This window comes from Anabrus simplex, chromosome 1 (assembly GCF_040414725.1).
Source record: "Anabrus simplex isolate iqAnaSimp1 chromosome 1, ASM4041472v1, whole genome shotgun sequence".
Taxonomy (NCBI): Eukaryota; Metazoa; Arthropoda; class Insecta; order Orthoptera; family Tettigoniidae; genus Anabrus; species Anabrus simplex.
The window spans coordinates 1,241,125,517-1,241,144,762 of NC_090265.1; the positions used below are offsets into that span (position 1 = coordinate 1,241,125,517).

At 38.2% G+C, this 19,246-nt stretch overlaps 1 protein-coding gene across 4 annotated transcripts in view; it reads left to right on the forward strand.

Annotated features, from left to right (window-relative positions):
• LOC136858235 (synaptic vesicle glycoprotein 2A) overlaps nt 1-19,246 on the forward strand; it is a 263,056-nt gene that overhangs the window by 15,389 nt on the left and 228,421 nt on the right. For all 4 annotated transcript variants that reach the window (XM_067137635.2, XM_067137634.2, XM_068225463.1 and 1 more), the window contains exon 2: nt 2,911-2,964. In XM_067137635.2, the coding sequence (XP_066993736.2) occupies nt 2,911-2,964 (54 nt within the window). The remainder of the gene's footprint in view (nt 1-2,910; nt 2,965-19,246) is intronic.

Below are 19,246 nucleotides of genomic sequence, written 5' to 3' on the forward strand. Positions count from 1 at the left end.
ATATGAACATTAAAACAAGAATAATAGTTAACACCACCTTTCCAATACTTATCTTTCCTTATATTTAGGAAATAAACATTACAACAGGCGTTGTAAGATGGGACATGTGTCGCTTAACAGTCATAAGCATCATCAGCCGAAAATAAATCTTAGCCTAAAGTTAGGTCAGGGGCCCTGAACCTAGTGTCCTTAACATATATGGCACCCTAAGAATCAACATTTATATTTAGAAAATGAAAATAGGCTTAAAACTAGTGTGAATAAAACATAGAATGTTACAACATGGCTAAGAGAAAAAACACAATCGAGTTGAGACAGAGGATAAGAACAGAAAGTACAATACAGGCTGGTAGTGAAATAATTAAAATCATTAGGATATCAATGTTGCCAGTCAGTCAATCAGAATGTTCAAACATAAAAACAAGAGTGAAAATATATAAGAGTGTTCATCATGGCTGAGTTAGAAAAAACACGTAATCATGTTGCCAGAGGTTAAAAACATAAGGTACAACACAGAGCTGGTAGTGTAATAATCAAACTCATGGCTGCCAGTCAGTTAATAAGAATGTTCATACATAACAAAACATGATGGTTATAATCTTTTAAGTGAAGAAATAATTAAATCCCACTCTTGTATAGATACGTGAGAACGGGCGAGAAAAATCACATATTGTAGCAGACACGGAGTAGTAACACTTCAAACAGGATTGATTACGCCTGAAGCCGCTTCATTTTTGCTGGGAGTTCAAGACCAAAACGGAAAAAATAAGATGCCAAGTGCGTGAACTGAAATCTCTTATGTTAGATGAGCGTTGACCGGAGACATTAGCCGTTCAAGGGGGTCTGTTAAAAGTTCAATAATGAAGCCTATGTCAAAAATCCAACGACCTGCACACAACTCACCTCGGAATCGTCCAAATGAAGGAAATGGCATGTTCCATCGTGTTTTGGCCAGGCATCGAATCTGACATTGAGAAGATCATGAAATCGCGCACCAGATGCGCAACCCATGCACATGCTCCACCCAAGTTCCGCGAGCATCACTGGGAGTACCCAAAGGCACTGTGGGAATGCATCCACATTGACTATGCAAGCCCAGTAGCTGACACTATGCTTCTGATTGTTGTAGACGCCTACAGCAAGTGGCTCGAGGTCAAGCCGATGACCTCCACAACAGTAGCAGCAACAATCGCCCTGATGGACGACTTGTTTACAGCGCATGGCATTCCAGTCACCGTTGTCTTGGACAACGGTAGGCAGTTCATCGCAGAAGAATTCAAGACCTTCCTGCAGAACAGTGGTGTGAAGTACCACAAGCTTACAGCATCGTACCATCCATCAATTAATGTCCAAGCAGAATGGTATGTCCAAACAGTGAAGGACGCGCTCTACGCTATGAAGACCACCAAGGGAACTCTGCAGACCAATGGGTTTGTATCCCACTCCTGACACCATTTTTGTATTTGTGGGTTGATAAATAACACAAACTGATTAGAGAATCCATGTATTTAGAGGATAAAACTACAGACAAGTATAGAAAAGACCAAAACTCATGGTTAGTAGTTGAAAGTCTCTCTGTGTCCACCATATTGCCAACTGTTGGGTGTGGAATCGCATTAGTTACACAGAGTTTGAATACACAACATTGCCTCTTCACTTCAATCATTGGCATCACCGAATATTGAAGAACATATCAGGCTATTGAAGTAGCTTCAGTTCTGATCAGTTTAATATGAGGAACATCAGCAAAGGACCAAATGGTTTTCCGCTCATCTCTGTTTGCTCTTAAAAATTAATGCATTTAAATGGATTGAAAAAAAGAGATTTGAACATTGCAGTTAATTTCTATCATGTAACTTACCTTAAGCAAGAGTCTTGCCATTTCAAGGATCTGGTTGACTTTAAAGGCAGTCACTTGTTGATGTCCGACTCGTTGGCTGAACGGTCAGCGTACTGGCCTTCAGTTCAGAGGGTCCCGGGTTAGATTCCCGGCCGGGTCGGGGATTTTAACCTTAATTGGTTAATTCGTACGGCATGGGGGCTGGGTGTATGTGTTGACTTCATCATCATTTCATCCTCATCATGACGCGCAGGTCGCCTACGGGCGTCAAATAGAAAGACCTGCACCTGGCGAGCCGAACCCGTCCTGGGATATCCCGGCACTAAAAGCCATACGACATTTCATTCACTTCTTGATAACATATAATGTCTTTGATTGAAGTTCTTTTGAATATATTCAGCAGTGTTGCAGTCGATGACAATGGATGTTTTTGATGAAAGTAACTACTAGAAAACGTGTATCACTAAAGAGTAAAGTGACCTCAAACCCATGTCAATCAATGATGAGTGCCAGACACATTCCTCAGATTGACTTGAAGCTCATTACTGAATTGCTTTTTGTCTTCCTGGGTTGAATGTCCCAGTTGAACAATTCGTAACCTTGATAACTTCTGAACAGAAAACAATCCTCAACTGAAGATTGAAGTAGTGAAGGAAATGCTTGTACTAAAATGCATTCGTGCAGTCTTACCTGTGGGAAGTTTTATGAAAAGCTTAGAAGGGACTCGTGCATTTTACAGAAAGTACACTCCCAGAAAAGTACAAGTGATTATGTTAAAGGTAGCTCACCTAAATATTATTTCAGAATGTCATCAGTCTTTTATACTATGTACCAACTGTTATAATATGAACAGCATTTATTACTTAAATACAAGAAAACAATTATATTAATACTTTTACGTAATAATATGCCATATGAAAAAATATAGTACATCATTTATTTGTCCAACCAATTAAGTTCTTAGTGTCTCTCTTTGGCTTCCCAAAAATCTGGCCCTTATCGATGACATGATATGAAAGTGAAAGCTGAGTGCTTCATGTTTATTTACTAACACATTTACTTTATTTCAGAGAAGGGGCAAGTAAGTGAGGCTGCAGACTTTGAAACAGCTGTTTCTCACACAGGTCAGTAATAATTCTATTCTCAAGTGAACTCGAAAAGATTCCCTGTGAACACTTGAAATTATATTCCCAGAAGTATCCTTGATTAAGAATGATTCCTAGCCCACCCTGATCTCTTTTATAAAGTACAGGGAGTGGGGGGAAATAGCCCCATTTACCTTATATGTATACATTTGTGCTTGATTTCTGTGTAAATAATTGAAATAGTTTTAAATTACATAAAAAATAAAGAAAAATATCACCTTTTCTCTTTAACAAATTAACTCATGCAAATATCCAACACCAGTATAATAAATGAAAACTCACAAGAAATTATTACAAATTTCACTGTTATCCATATTGACAGTTATCAGTTACAAAATAAAATGGTCAGTACATATTTCGACTTGTTTCAAGTCATTATCAGCTGACAAAGCATGGTAAAGAATAATCATTCTCTTATGGAATAACATTGTAATGATGATGATGATGATAATGATGCTTGTTGTTTGAAGGGGCCTAATATCTAGGTCATTGGCTCTATAGAATAAAAGACATACATAAAATATATATTAAAAACTTTTTTTAACTTGATGTCAAAAGCTAGATGAAAGAAATAGACTTGATTTGATAATGCTATACACAACTTAACTCTTCTGTATTCCGATAACTACTGAACTGAACTATACACAACCAAAACAATCCAGAGACCCGATCAGTCTTGCAGAGCTCCGATCGATTGAGGTCGCTACTCTCATAGAGTTATAATAGATCTCCCACCCAAAAGCTGGTTCTATTCCTGTGATTATAAGAATTGAATTTGTTTCCAATGTTTAGATACAACATAATCACGAAAATACTCTGGAGGACGTCTTTCTCTAGTAGAATGGGCCTGTGTTGGCTCATTGACATCTTCGTCTGCTGCATCTGGTTCCTTGATGTTGACAGGATTTTCAGATTCAGGCAGAACTGTTGGCTTAGGAAAATTAATCAAGTCTACCAAATCAGGTTTTTTGTGATCTACATGGTTCTTCGTTTCAGGTGCAATTGATACAGAATTCCTTGGTGGGATGGCAGTTAGTCTGAGTTGGCCAATGTGGCATTTGAAAATGTAAACATTGCGAAGTTCAATCAAATAATGAAGATGACCAAATTTTTTCATTATTGTTCCAAGCTTCCACTGTTCTTTATTATTGCATAATAATGGGCTTGCACACAATCTCCCACAGTTAATTGTCATGCTGATTGGTTGGGAGCAGTGGTTGGTTTGAATTTCACTGGCATCAATGCATCCAATCGAATATGAATTTGTCTATTCAGGTACAGTTCTGCTGGAGATTTTCCACAATTTAATGGCATTGCTCTATATCGAAAGAGAATTTCTCTAACTTTTTTCTGCATTAGCATAGAATCTTTGGTCATAGCTGTCAATCTCTTTTTGAGTGTCTGAATATTCCTTTCAGCTGACCCATTTGTTGCTGGTTATCCTGGAGCAAAACATTTCTGAAATATTCCAGCCTCCTTACAAAACTCTTGAAATTCTTTGCCTTTGAAAATGGTAGCATTGTCTGAATCGATTACATTGGGAAACCCATGCAGAGAGAAAACACAAAGAAGCAATTAAATTGTTGATGTTCAAGATGGAGCTGATTTGGTCAGTTTTATCTCTGCCCATTTTGATTTTGCATTCATGATGACCAGAAAAAAGTTGACCTTAAAAGGGTCCTGCATAATCTATGTGAATTTGCTGCTAGTTGTTCTCTGGTTCATCCCACGGGCGCAGTGGAGCTTTTGGTGGATTATTCCTGATTTTAGCACATGCCGGACAGGAACAAACCAATGCCTCAATGTCCTTATCAATGTTTTTCCAATAGACATATCAGTGAGCAAGTTGTTTCATTTTCGATATTCCACTGTGGGTGTGGTGGAGTTCGTCTAGTATCGACGATTTCAGAATTGATGAAATTATAATCCTATCTCCTCTGAACAAAATTCTGTTGTCAGTGTAAAATTAAGTTTTGGTGTTGCTGTTTTTTTGAAGATCTGTCAAAATTGTTGAGAGGCTAGAATCCTTGTATGTCTCGTTCTGGATAGACTTGAATGTGATGACTTGATTACAAGAACTGTTTCCTCACATAGAAGACGAACTTCTTCGTTAATAAACCTGTCGATGTGTCGCGTCATTTTGTTGTCTACTGATGCTCTTGATAAACAGTCAACATTTGAATTTTCAGAGCCCTTTTTGTAGATTACCTTGTAGTCGAGTTCTGATATAAAAGCTGCATAGCGCTGTAATCTGGCAGAAGTCATCTGCATTAGTTTCACATTTCGGTGATAAATTTTTGATAATAGTTGATTGTCAGTTACAACTATAAATTGTCTGGCAAATAGATATTGATAAAAATGATCAACTCCGAACACAATTGCTAAGGCTTCCCAGTCAAGCTGTGAATAATTCTGTTCAGGCAACGTCAATGCTCGAGAAGCAAACGTGATCAGATGTTCCTGGCCATCGATGATATGTGACAGAATAGCACTCATGCCGGTAGGACTCACATCGCATGCTAATCAAATGCTTCAATCAAATGAAAGTTGCTTTGCAGTCACTTTTCCATTGGAAATGAATGTTCTCCTTCTACAAATGGTGTAGTGGCACTGTAAATGATGAGACATTTGGAATGAACCAGGTGTAATATGTCACTAGTCCCAAAAATGTCTTTACTTCTCTGTCCTGGGTCTTCTCATTTCAGTAATAGGTTTAATCTTCCGTGGTGATTTTGAAATTTTATTGAATTCGGCAATGTGTCCTAAAAATTCAATGCGTTGTTTGAAAAATGCACATTTTTGACAACTGAGATGTAGGTCGTACTTCTGCAGTTCGAGGCAGGCAATAAGGTTTGCTTTGCATTTTTTTTTTTTTTTTGGCGCCATATGTATTATGATGTCATCAAAGTACTTCTCTGACTTCGGTACATCTCATAGGATTTGATCAACAATTCTGTTGAACTCAGCAGGTGCTGTCTTTATGCCAAAGGATAGGCGATTCATTCGATATGTTCCTTGGCGAATTTCACTGGATTGTTCGTCTACTGGTACATGTAAATGAGCTATAAAAAATTCCAAACAGCAGAAGAAATGAGAATCGTGTAGGCTGTTAAGAATTTCACTAATTTTCTGGAATGCATAATGAGCATCCATAAGTTGCTCATTTACCCCAACTTTGTAGTACACTTACAGTCGAACTCCTCTGTCAGCTTTCGGTAACACCACAAGAGAAGATCCCTAACAGCTGGTTTCAATTTTTGTAATGATACCATCTTTTCCTAATGTGTCCAATTCCTTTCCTACTGGATTGTAAAGTGCATATGGAATTTCCCTTTATCTGTGTAAAATTGGTTTTATCTTTTCTCTCAGTTTAAGAGATACCCTGAAGTTGGGAACATAACCAGCCTTCTCTTGAAAAATATTCTGGAATTGCACAATAATCTCATCTACTTCTTCAATGCTGTGAATCGCTGGAGCTATTGTTAAGTACCTTTGATCCACTTCTCCCAAATCTATTTTCAGTCACTGTATCCAACTTCTTCCCAACAGAGATGTGTAATCTTCTGGTACAATGTAAATGTTGTCTTGAATTGTATGTCCACTATATTCCACATTAACTTGAACTTTCCCATCAGGAGTGAAAACATCTTTCGTATAGGACCTGAAACTTAAAATCAATTTCAAATGTAACAGGTTTGCCTTGAATATTGACATGAGTGTGAAAACATTGAAAATCAGTTATTGTGGCTTGATTCTGACAAATGTCAATTATTTGATTAATTCCATAGTCACGTACATTGGTCTTGTATCCTTCTTTAACTAGTCAATTGTTATTTGGATGTTGAATTGCGGTTTACAACGTACGAATGCACACTTTGACAACGTGTCCATCCTTACTACATCCAAAGCATTTAAGGCTTAATTTGTCTATTTGACAATCTTTTACCAAATGGTTGTTTCTTCCACATTGTAGACAAAGTCTTTTGATACCTAATTCGTTGTAATCGATTCTTGATTTTCTTCATTGAGTTGATGATTAATCTTGAGACGATTGTTGAACTTGATTTTGATTTCTTTCTTCATTTCAATATAATTTTAAAACCAATATTTATAGTTAAGAAATGACTCTTTTTCTGGGTCAAATGTTTCAAAATGAGGTAAAAGAGCTGTGTTAATTACTGGTATGATTTGTGCTGAATCATATTGATTATCTTTAGACAGTAGTTTTAATAACTGTTCAAAAAACCTTGCTGAACTTGCATGAACTGTGTGAACTGCAAACTATCCATATTGAATATAACTTTTGTTGACTTTATCGAGAGAAGGAAAAAATAAATAATGTCTTATCTAATTTTTGCTATTTTAATTTTTTCCCAAGCAGTCAAAATATTTTCCCACTACTTTAAAACACATCCATAGTATCTTATTTTTCATGGAGAAGAATCACTTTTTTAGTGTGTTAGCTGCAAGACAAAATATTTTTGGGAATAAGTCCATATTATATTACACCAAGGTGTGTTCTACAGCTTGGTATTGAGGGTACATGTAAAACTGTAATATACCGGTATTCATTGTTTTCAAGAGACTCCAAAATATTGTATCTGCTTAGAGCAGTTTGTGATCAAGTACCTAGCAATTATATATTGCACATTTATTATGCATTTTTCACAGTATTCTCCAGTATGGCTTTCTGCTCTGGGGCAACAGTAGCCAACAGAGGAAATACAGTACCAGTTTTGCAGAAAAAGGCACTGTGCTTGATTACTAAAGCATCTGGGACTGACCACTGTAAGCCTCTGTTTATTGAGACATCAGTAATGACAGTCATAGTTTATACAAATATATAACACACTACTAAATGTAAGATATGAAGAAAACCACACCCGGGTGACTGGAGTGGGACATTGATGGCGATGATGAATCATAAAGAAATAACAAAAGAGGCATGCAAAATCATAGCACTGAACACAGAATTAATTGGACATACCATACTGTAGATTAGAAAAGACAAAATCTAATTTCTTAATACGTGGATAGAGACAACAAATTGCCACTAGGCTGGCGGCCAATTCCTTATCCAATTTTCAAAACAAAACTAAAGAGATTATTTATTAAGCATCCTTTGTATTCTGTAGAAGAGTTCCTGGATCTTGAAGATACAGTATTTCTGGAAGGTCTACGTTAGTTTAATAACTTTTAATCTGCTTGTACAGTTTTATTGAAACTGATACCTATTTTGATGCTTCTAATTTAATTTTTCATGTATATATACATATATATGCCTGGTAGCACAGCCTCCACTGTGAACCTTGTGACCTTGCCACGGTGGGGAGACTTGCGTGTCCCAACGAAGCAGATAGGCAAGCCGCAGGTGCAACCATATCGGATGGATATCTGTCAAGAGACCAGACTAACGAATGGTTCATCAAAAGAGGGGTAGCAGCCTTTCAGAAGTTGCAAGGGCAGCAGTCTAGATGATTGACTATATGGCCTTGTAATAATACTCAATGTGGCTTAGCTGTGTTGATACTGCTACACAGCTGAAAGAAACAGGAAACTACAGCCGTAGCTAACTCCTGAGGGCATGCAGCTCTCTTTGTATGAATGATGTACTGATGATGGCTTCCTCCCAGGTAAAATATTCCGGAGATAAACTAGTCCCCCATTCGAATCTCCAGGTGGGGACTACACAAGAGGGGCAATTATCAGGAAGGTGGATACTGACATTCTGCGAGTCGGAGCGTAGAATGTTGGAAGTTTGAATCGTTGTGGTAGGTTAGAGAATCTGAAAGGGGAGTTGGCTTGACTAAAGTTAGATGTAGTTGGTTTAAGTGAAGTACCTTGGCAGGAAGAACAGGAATTTTGGTCAGGCGACTACAGAATTATCAACACAAAATCAAACAGGGGAAATGTAGGAGTTGGTTTAATAGTGAATATGAAAATAGGGCAGCAGGTAAGCTACTATGACCAGCATAGCGAAAGGATTATTGTTGTCAAGATAGACAACAGACCAATGCCCACCACAATAGTGCAGGTCTATATGCCTACTAGTTCAGTAGATGATGCAGAAATTGAAAGAAAATATGAATAGATAGAAGATTTAATACAATATGTAAAAGTTGACAAGAATCTAATTGTGATGGGAGACTGGAATGCAGTGGTAGGGCAAGGAAGAAGAGGTAATACAGTAAGAGAATATGAATTGAGACAAAGGAACGAAAGAGAATGTTGGTTGGTTGAATTCTGCACCAATCATAATTTAGTCCTTGTTAATACTTGGTTCAAGCACCACAAATGAAGGCTGTATATGTGGACAAGACCTGGAGACACTGGAAGGTATCAAATAGACTTCATTATAATTAGATAGGGGTTCAGAAACAGGGTGTTGGATTGCAAAACTTTTCCAGTAGCAGATGTGGACTCTGACCACAACTTCTTGGTCATGTAATGATATCTGAAGTTCAAGAAATTGAAGAAGGAAGGACTGCAAGGTTATGGGATCTAGACAAGTTGAAAGAAAAGAGTGCAAGGGATTGTTTCAAGGAACATGTTGCACAAGGACTAAATGAAAAGGCTGAAAGAAACACAATAGAGGAAGAACGGACAGTCATGAAGAATGAGGTCAGTAGGGCTGCTGAAGAAATGTTAGGAAGAAAGGAAAGGTCACCTAAGAATCAATGGATAACTCAGAAAATACTATATCTGATTGATAAATGACAAAAATACAATAATGCCAAAGATGAAGAGGGCAGAAAAAATTACTAGCGATAAAGAAATGAAGTGGATAGAAAGTGAAGGACAGCTAAGGAAGAATGGCCGACTGAGAAGTGAAAGGATGTTGAGGGTTGTATGGTCATAGGAAAGGGTGCTGCATACAGGAAAATCAAAGAAACCTTTGGAGAAAGTAAAACTAGGTTTATGAATTTTAAGTGGTTGGATGGAAAACCACTTCTAGGGAAAGAAGAGAAGGCAGAAAGATGGCAGGAACATATCAGACAGTTGTATCAAGGTAAATACATAGATGGTATGGTTCTGGAGCTAGAAGAAACTGTTGATGCTGATGAAATGAGAATTTGACAGAGCTTTTAAGAGACCTAAATAGCAACAAGGCACCTGGAATTGATAACATTCCCTCACAATTACTGTCTGCCTTAGGAGAAACCAGCACGACAAAATTATTCCATTTAGTGTATGTAAGATATATGTGACAGGAGAAGTGCCATCCAATTTTTGGCAGAATTTTGTTATACCTATTCCCAAGAAAGTCAGTGGTGACAAGTACCGCACAATTAGTTTAGTATTTCACACCTGAAAAAATTTAACATGTATTATTTACAGGATAATGGAAGGAGAAGTTGAAACTGAGTTGGGAGAAGATCAGTTTGGCTTCAGAAGAAATGTAGGAACATGTGAAGCAATCCTGACTTTACATCTGAGCTTAGAGGATCAAATTAAGAAGGACAATCCCACATACATAGCATTTGTAGATCGAGAGTAGACATTTGATAATGTTGATTGGACCAAGCCATTCAAGATTCTGAAGGTGATCGGATCAGATGCTGAGAACGAAGTATTATCTACAATCTATATAAAAATCAGCCTGCAGTGATAGGAATTGAGGGTTTTGAAAGAGAAGCAGCAATCCAGAAAGGAGTGAGGCAAGGTTGCACTTTGTCCCCCCTCCTTATCAATATTTATATGGTACAGGCCGTGAAGAAAAGCAAAGAGGAATTTGGAAAGGGAATCAGAATCCAAGGAGAGGAAATCAAAACCCTGTGATTTGCCAATGATATTGTTATTTTATCTGAGACTGCAGAAGATCTGGAGAAATTGCTGAATGGTATTGACAGATTCTTGGGGAAGGAGTACAAGATGAAAATCAATCTGAAACGACAGTAATGGAGAGGAGTCGAGTGAAGTCAGGTGATGCAATAAATATTAGATTAGGAAATGAAGTTTTAAAGGTAGTAAAATAACTAACAATGGCAGAAGAAAGAAGGACATAAAATGCAAACTAGCATAAGCAAGGAAGGCCTTCCTTGAGAAAAGAAATTTGCTCACTTCGAACATTGATATAGGAATTAGAAATATGTTTTTGAAGACTTTTGTCTGGAGCGTGGCATTGTATAGAAGTGAAACATGGATGATAACTAGTTCAGAAAGGAAGAGAATAGAAGCTTTTGAAATGTGGTGTTACAGAAGGATGCTGAAGGTGAGGTGGGTAGATTGAATCATGAATGAAGAGATCCTGAAACAAATTGGTGAGAGGAGGTTGATTAGGCCAAATTTGACAAGAAGAGACAGAATGATAGGGCACATCTTAAGACATCCAGGTCTTGCTCCGTTGGTTTTTGAGGGAAGTGTAGGTGGTAAAAACGGTATGAGTGGGCCAAGGTATGAATATGACAATCATATTAGATCAGATGTAATATGTAATAGTCACATAGAAATGAAAAGTTTAGCACAGGATAGGGTGGCATGGACAACTGTATCAATCCAGTCTATGGACTGATGACCCAACAACAACATATATACACTGAGTGTCCACAAGTTATAGACAGAGACTGAATGTGATGTTAATAATGAGTTGCTCCTCCGCGAGCCCTCAAAACAGCAGCAATATAGTGTGGCATTGACTCTACAAGGTGTTGGAATCGTTCTGGAGGGATTTTGACCCACGCATCTTGCACTGCTACCCACAGTTGGTCTTGTGTAGTTGGTGCGGGGTTCATGGAGCATACACTAGCATCGACAGCATCCCATAAATGCTTGATTGGATTAAGATCGGGGGATCTGGAGGGCCAATCCATGGTTGTAACTTCACTGGATTGCTCCTCCAACTACGTGTGTGGTACCACAGAGTGGTGACATGGCTCATTGTCCTGTTGGAACATGGCATCTCCATCAGGGTACTCTAGGGCCAGAAAAGGATTCAGATGATCTGAAAGAATGTGCACCTAACGTGCACCTGCCAGCGCTCCCTGCAGCCGGACAATGGGGCCTAATTGCATCCATGAGAGCGCCACCCAGACCAGAACTGAACCACCTCCTGCCTGGTCACAACCTTCTTGACATGCAGGATCCATAGCTTCATGGGGGATATGCCACACTCTCATGCACACATCAGCTTGATACATCTGGAACCGGGATTCATCGGACCATATCACACGCCGCTGTTGTTCCACAGTCCATTGCCAATGTTTGAGCGCTCATGCACGTCATTGAGTTCTGTGTCGAGGTGTCGGCAAAGGGATGCAAGTTGGTCATCAGCTGGTGAAGCCTATGCGGTGCAGTTGCCTCCTTACAGTCCTGGTAAAAATGGGTCCCTATCTCCCAACATTCAACTGTGCGGTGACCTGACTCACATTAGCCTGTCGAGCGACCAGTATGCTTCTGCGGAGGCAACATGATGTCCGTTCGTTAAATACCTGTGGTCTTCCCATGCAGAAGTTTACATGGTGGTAACATTCCTCCTGTGATATTGAAGATCCACCCTCGACACTGTTGACCTCAGAAACTCGAATTCGCCTGTAATCTCCTCAATGCTATGACCTGTGCACCATGCGCCGATGATCATCTCACATTCAAAGTTGGTTAACTCATGACATGTTGCCATCTTCATGACACTGGTGTCTGTGACGAACTGCTCAGCTACACCGCAGCTGGCTGCAACGCTCAGGGGTCATACACAGCACATTTTCTAATGGACATCTCTTCCCATGACTTTTGGCCACACAGTGTGTGTTACTAATTGTAATTTGTAGGAATGTTTCTTAAATTCAGCTTAAAATACCACACGTGTGTGGTCGCTGTCTTTACATGCCAGTAAATCTACCGACACTAGGATGATGATATACCACCGGACTGAGCCAGGATCGAACCTGCCAAGTTGGGGTCAGAAGGCCAGCGCCTCATCTGTCTGAGCCACTCAGCTCAGCATGTACTTATCCCTGTTATAGATTTCATTGGAGTCAGTTTCTAGTTTTTCCTTTGTCTTTTCTAACTAGTCTTGTCCACTCAGCGTTAGTCACTTTCCCTCTAGGGACTATATTGAAGATTCTTGAGGTGAGTCTGTGGTTGTCCATCTTGAGAACATGACTGTAGAAGATTAATTTCTTCTTTCTCATAGTTGTTGAAATACTTCAAGTCATTGGTGTATTTCCTCCTTGTGTATGATTCTGTATTTACCTTCCTCTTTGATGGGAGCCATGATCGTTCTTAGGGATCTTTCGATCCATCAGTTTGTAACGGTATTTTAAATTCACATTAAGTCATGTCCACCTTGAAATGTAAACAGAGTTATTTAGAGCTTTCATATTTTCAACTCTGTGTTGGGAGTACACTGTGATTGGTGCATTATCATTCGTCATTGCTGTTACTAGCAAATTCAGGGTTGATTTGAGAATCACATAAGAAAAGTCTAGGAAAACAACAGACAGGGAATCTGCCAGATGGACAACTGCCCTAAATGCAGATCAGTAGTGACTGATTGATTGATTGATTGATTGATTGATTGATTGATTGATTGATTGATTGATTGATTGATTGATTGATTGATTGATTGATCAATCAATCTTGCCCACTGTAGGGCTGCCATGGTGCCAAGCTTAAACAGGATGTCATGTTGTATGCATGTGTGAAGCATGTAGTTCCTTATATATTGTGGATTGTTCCCCATTTCTCATCCTTTGAGAATTAAATAATGTTATGTAAGTTGCATGTTATTTATTTTATACTCATTTTGCTGGTTTTTGATGTGTTTTAATTATTTTAAATTTCTGTTTATCATGTGACTATGTGTAACTGTTATACTCATGGGGCCTTATAAGGCCAGTTTTCTGAGTTGTTCCTTGCTGAAGTAAGGAGAAATTGAAGGAACTTACTAGGAAATTGAATCTAGCAAAGAAGGCAGCTAAGGATAACATGATGGCAAGCAAAATTGGCAGTCATACAAATTTTAGTGAAAATTGCAAGGGTATGTAAGGGTATTTTAAGGCAGAAACAGGTTCCAAGAAGGACATTCCAGGAATAATATCAAAATCAAATAAAAATCTCTTTATTTGCAAATGAGGTGTCTACCTCGGTGGCAAATTGTACACAAAAATACATTATTGTCAAGCACTAAATATTAAATTAACAAGAGAAGAAAATTTTCCTATAATACAATATTATACAATTTACGCTAACAATTTTTTCTATTAAACACACAGCTCATCCTTAATAAATGTATATTGTTTACAAAATTCTACTTATAATATCTCCTATACTACTTACAAATATAGTCAACTGATATACAGTATGTGGAATTACTTCAAATGATACTGTACAACTGGTATAGGATTAAGATTTACATTGCATTTATTTACTTTTTTTTCTTTACCCATTCTGGAACCTAAGTAGCATAACGACCTGCTGCGTCTTAACCAGAGCCCCTTTTGCCACAACTTTTCAGAGTTCCTGAAGGGCCTTCACAGCTACCGTAGCGGTCCCAGTGCCCTCGAAGTTCCCACTGTACTTCACCCCTACAGGCAGTCCCCTACTTTGGCTGTCCAACTCCTTAGACCAGGGGATGGAATTAATTTATTCACACACATTTTTTATTTATATTAACCTGCACTGGTCGAATGCCCTCTAACATTTAATTTATTTTCTCTGTTGCTGTTTATTCTCTTCTTGAATATCTGTACAGATTTTGGAAAAGGATCAAACACTACGCCTGGTAAACTGTTCCACTCCTTCACACCCTTCCCAATGAATGAAAATTTACCCCAATCGCTTCTGCTAAAATTCCTTCTAATTTTATATTTGTGGTCAGTCCTGCCAATATAATTATTTTCCAACTGAAGCCTCTCACGGATATCTCCCCATGCTGTTTCTCCTGTATAGGCTCTATATAATCCTGTAAGTCTAGTTTTTCTCCCTTCTCTTACTTAAAGTTTCCCACCCTAGTTCCTTTAACATTTCTGATACACTACTCCTTCTCCTGAAATCCCCTGTTACAAATCTAGCTGCTTTCCTCTGCACACTATCTATTTCTTTTATTAGGTATTCTTGGTGAGGATCCCAAACACTGTTTGCATATTCCAATAATGGACAAACCATACTTAGGTAACTTTTCTCTTTTAATTCTTTGTTGCATCCTTTAAGTAGCCTCATTATGACATGTAACGATCTGTATACTTTCCCAACAATGTCATCCACATGACCCTTCCAGTGCAAATTACTTTGAAATCTCACACCTAAGTATTTGCACTTGCCATCTTTTGGGATAACTACCCCATTCAAAGTATATCAAATTCAGTTTTAAAACTCCTATTTGTAAATGCTGTAACAGTTGATTTGCCTCCATTAACCTTCATATTATTCTCTTCAACCCATTGTTGGATACTCTCAAGGTCCCTTTATAATTCTGAACAATCCTCAATGGTATTTATTTCCCTATAAACAATTATGTCATCTGCATAAATCTTATTTTTGATGTTATATTATTCCCTAAATCATTTACGTATATTAAGAAAAGTAATGGACCGATTATCTACCAATTAATGAACAAGGGGAGTGTGTATGTGAGGATCTTCAAAAGGCAGAAGTATTCAGTCAGCAGTATGTAAAGATTGTTAGTTACAAGGATAATGTCCAGATAGAGGAGGAGACTAATGCCAAAGAAGTATTAAAATTTACAAATGATAAAAATGACATTTACAATAAGATACAAAAGTTGAAAACTAGAAAGGTGGCTGGAATTGATAAGATTTCTGGGGATATACTAAAGACAATGGGTTGGGATATAGTACGATATCTGAAGTACTTATTTGATTATTGTTTGCTTGGAAGAGCTATGAATGGAGAGTTGCTATAGTAGCCCCTGTGTATAAAGGAAAGGGTGATAGACATAATGCTGAAAACTACTGGCCAGGAAGTTTGACATGCGTTGCATGTAAGCTTTGGGAAGGCATTCTTTCTGATTATATCAGACATGTTTGCAAAATTAATAACTGGTTCGATAGAAGGCAGTTCGGTTTTAGGAAAGGTTATTCCACTGAAGCTCAACTTGTAGGATTCCAGCAAGATTTAGCAGACATCTTGGATTCAGGAGGTCAAATGGACTGTATTGTGATTGACCTGTGTAAAGCATTTGATAGGGTGGATCATGGGAGACTACTGGAAAAAATGAGTGCAATTGGACTAGACAAAAGAGTGACCGAATGGGTTGCTATATTTATAGAAAATAGATCTCAGAGAATTAGAGTAGGCGAAGCTTTATCTGACCCTGTAATAATTAAGAGGGGAATTCCTCAAGGCAGTATTATTGGATCTTTATGTTTTCTTATATATATATATATATATATAATCTAGCAATTACCCGTGGCTTCGTTCGCGTGGATTTCGTAATTTGATCAATGTAATCGTTCCTCGGCATTGTACTGAGACATTATCTGAAAATTCCTAAAGTATAAAAACTCACCCAAAAATTGAGTTTCATTTACCCTAGAAATTCTTTGTAAACCATGTTTGTGGTATTACCTTTTGGGGCTAAGATGACCATTCAACATAGAACTGTACATGTGAGAAAAAGTCTTCTCTCAAGATGAAAAAAATAAATACATGTTTCTTTATTTTTAAAGGAGATTCCAAATACCTATTCTCACACCTGTACCATCTTCAGTTTCTGAGATATACATAAGTATCCCTAAGAAAAGAATTTAACCTCTTGATCAGTTCTTCCCTCACCCCCATCTAAGTGTAATTTCTTAAAACAAAAATAGATGTTTCTTTATTTTAAAAGGAGATTCCAAATACCAATTATCACATCTGTAACATCTTCAGTTTTTAAGTTGTAAGTATCTTCATAAAAAATAATTCAATTTTTTTTCACTTCTTTTCACACCCTGTTAAGTTCCTTCTCTGAAAACAAAAGGCTACAGGTTCCTGTATTATTAAAGGACATTCCAAATACCAAGTTTCTTGTCTATAATATGTTAAGATTTTGACATATAATGTAGATATACCAGTACTCATTTCAAAAATTCACCCACCAATTCTTTTCAGCCCCTTAACTAGATTTTCCAAGAAAAAATGTTTCATTTTTTTAAAAGGAGATTCAAAATACCAGTTTTCATGCCTGTATGTCTATAACATCTTCAGTTTTTAAGATAAATGTATACTCATAAGAATATTTCAACTTCTTCTTCTTCTTCTTCACTTCTTTCCACCCCTCTCCTGCCTTAAGTGGACTTTCTGAAAACAAAAGTACGTGTTTATCTATATTGAAAGAAAATTCAAAATACCAACTTTCACATCTGTAACAGCTTCAGTTTATAAGATAAAGTATCCTCATAAACATATTTCAACTCCTTATTTACTTATTTTCAACCCCACACACCTTACGTCGATTTTCCGAAAAAAACAAATGCATGTTTCTTCATTTTTAAAGGAGTTTCAAACACTAATTTTCACATATGTAACATCTTTAGTTTCCACCCCCTTCCTACCCGTTAAGTTGATTCCCCCCTCCCGAAAAGTGTGTGTTTCTTTATTTATGGTTCATGGTGTGGGTTACTGTAGTCACGTCCTAGTTCGTGAACCATGGGCAATGGCTGAGTGGCCTAGTAAGTGGTCTTGGGAGTTAGGATACCAGTTGCTATGGAATGGGAGTGGGCACCTCGGACATATTCTGAGTCATGGTCCTCCTTGTGCTCAGGTGGCTAGGACTATACAATTCACCGGTGGTCCATAACCCGTTAGAGGAGAGATCCTCACTTGGACTATGTGCAAGTAGGGTAGCATCCCGCTTCATGAATTTACCAAGCTCAGAACATTTAAGCAGGCCTCGGACCTATGGGAGTAACAGAGTCCCACTCCCATTTGACAGGCGAGGGACTCCTTGGAAACAACTTGGCGAACAAAATGGAATTCGATGGGGAGCTATCAATATTAATGGGGCTTATGGAAGAAAGAAAGTAGAACTGGCTGAGTCAGCAAAGAAGATGTATCTGGATGTGCTAGGAGTAAGTGATACTTGGGTAAGGGGAGATAACGAGGAAGAGATAGAAGATTATAAAGTGTACTTGACGGGTGTTAGAAAGGGAAAGGCAGAGTCTGGGGTAGGGCTCTTTATCAGGAATACCATTGAATGTAACATCGTTTCTGTTAGGCATGTAAATGAGCAAATGATGTGGGTAGATTTGTCAGTTGGAGGAATTAGGACTAGAATTGTCTCCGAGTATTCACCATGTGAGGGTGCAGATGAGGATGAAGTTGACAAGTCTTATGAAGCATTGAGTGACATTGTGGTCAGGGTCAACAGCAAGGATAGTGCTAATGGGCGATTTCAGTGTGAGAGTTGGGAATAGAACTGAAGGATATGAAAGGGTGATTGGTAAATGTGAGGAAGATATGGAAGCTAATGGGAATGGGAAACATTTGCTGGATTTCTGTGTTAGAATGGGTTTAGCAGTTATGAATACTTTCTTCAAGCATAAGGCTATTCACCGCTACACATGGGAGGCTAGGGGTACCAGATCCATAATAGACTATATCTTAACCGACTTTGAATTCAGGAAATCTGTTAGGAATGTAAGAGTTTTTCGCGGATTTTTCAATGATACAGACCACTATCTGATCTGTAGTGAACTAAGTATCTCTAGGTCTAGGGTAGAGAAAGTGAAATCTGTCTGCAAATGAATAGGGTAGAAAATCTCCAGGACGAGGAAATTAGACAGAAGTACATGGATATGATTAGTGAAAAGTTTCGAACAGTAGACAGTAAGCAGGTTCAGGAGATAGAAAGTGAATGGGTGGCATACAGGGATGCTGTAGTAGAAACAGCAAGGGAATGGCTAGGAACAACTGCGTGTAAAGATGGGAAAAGGCGAACATCTTGGTGGAATGATGAAGTGAGAGCAGCTTGTAAACGTAAAAAGAAGGCTTATCAGAAATGGCTCCAAACAAGGACAGAGGCAGACAGGGATTTGTACGTAGATGAAAGAAACAGAGCAAAACAAATAGTTTTTTAATCCAAAAAGAACTTGTGGGAAGATTTTGGTAATAACCTGGAAAGGCAGGTCAAGCAGCAGGGAAACCTTTCTGGACAGTAATAAAGAATCTTAGGAAGAGGGGGAAAAAGGAAATGAACAGTGTTTTGAGTAATTCAGGTGAACTCATAATAGATCCCAGGGAATCACTGGAGAGGTGGAGGGAATATTTTGAACATCTTCTCAGTGTAAAAGGAAATCATCCTGGTGGTGTTGCGAACAGCCAA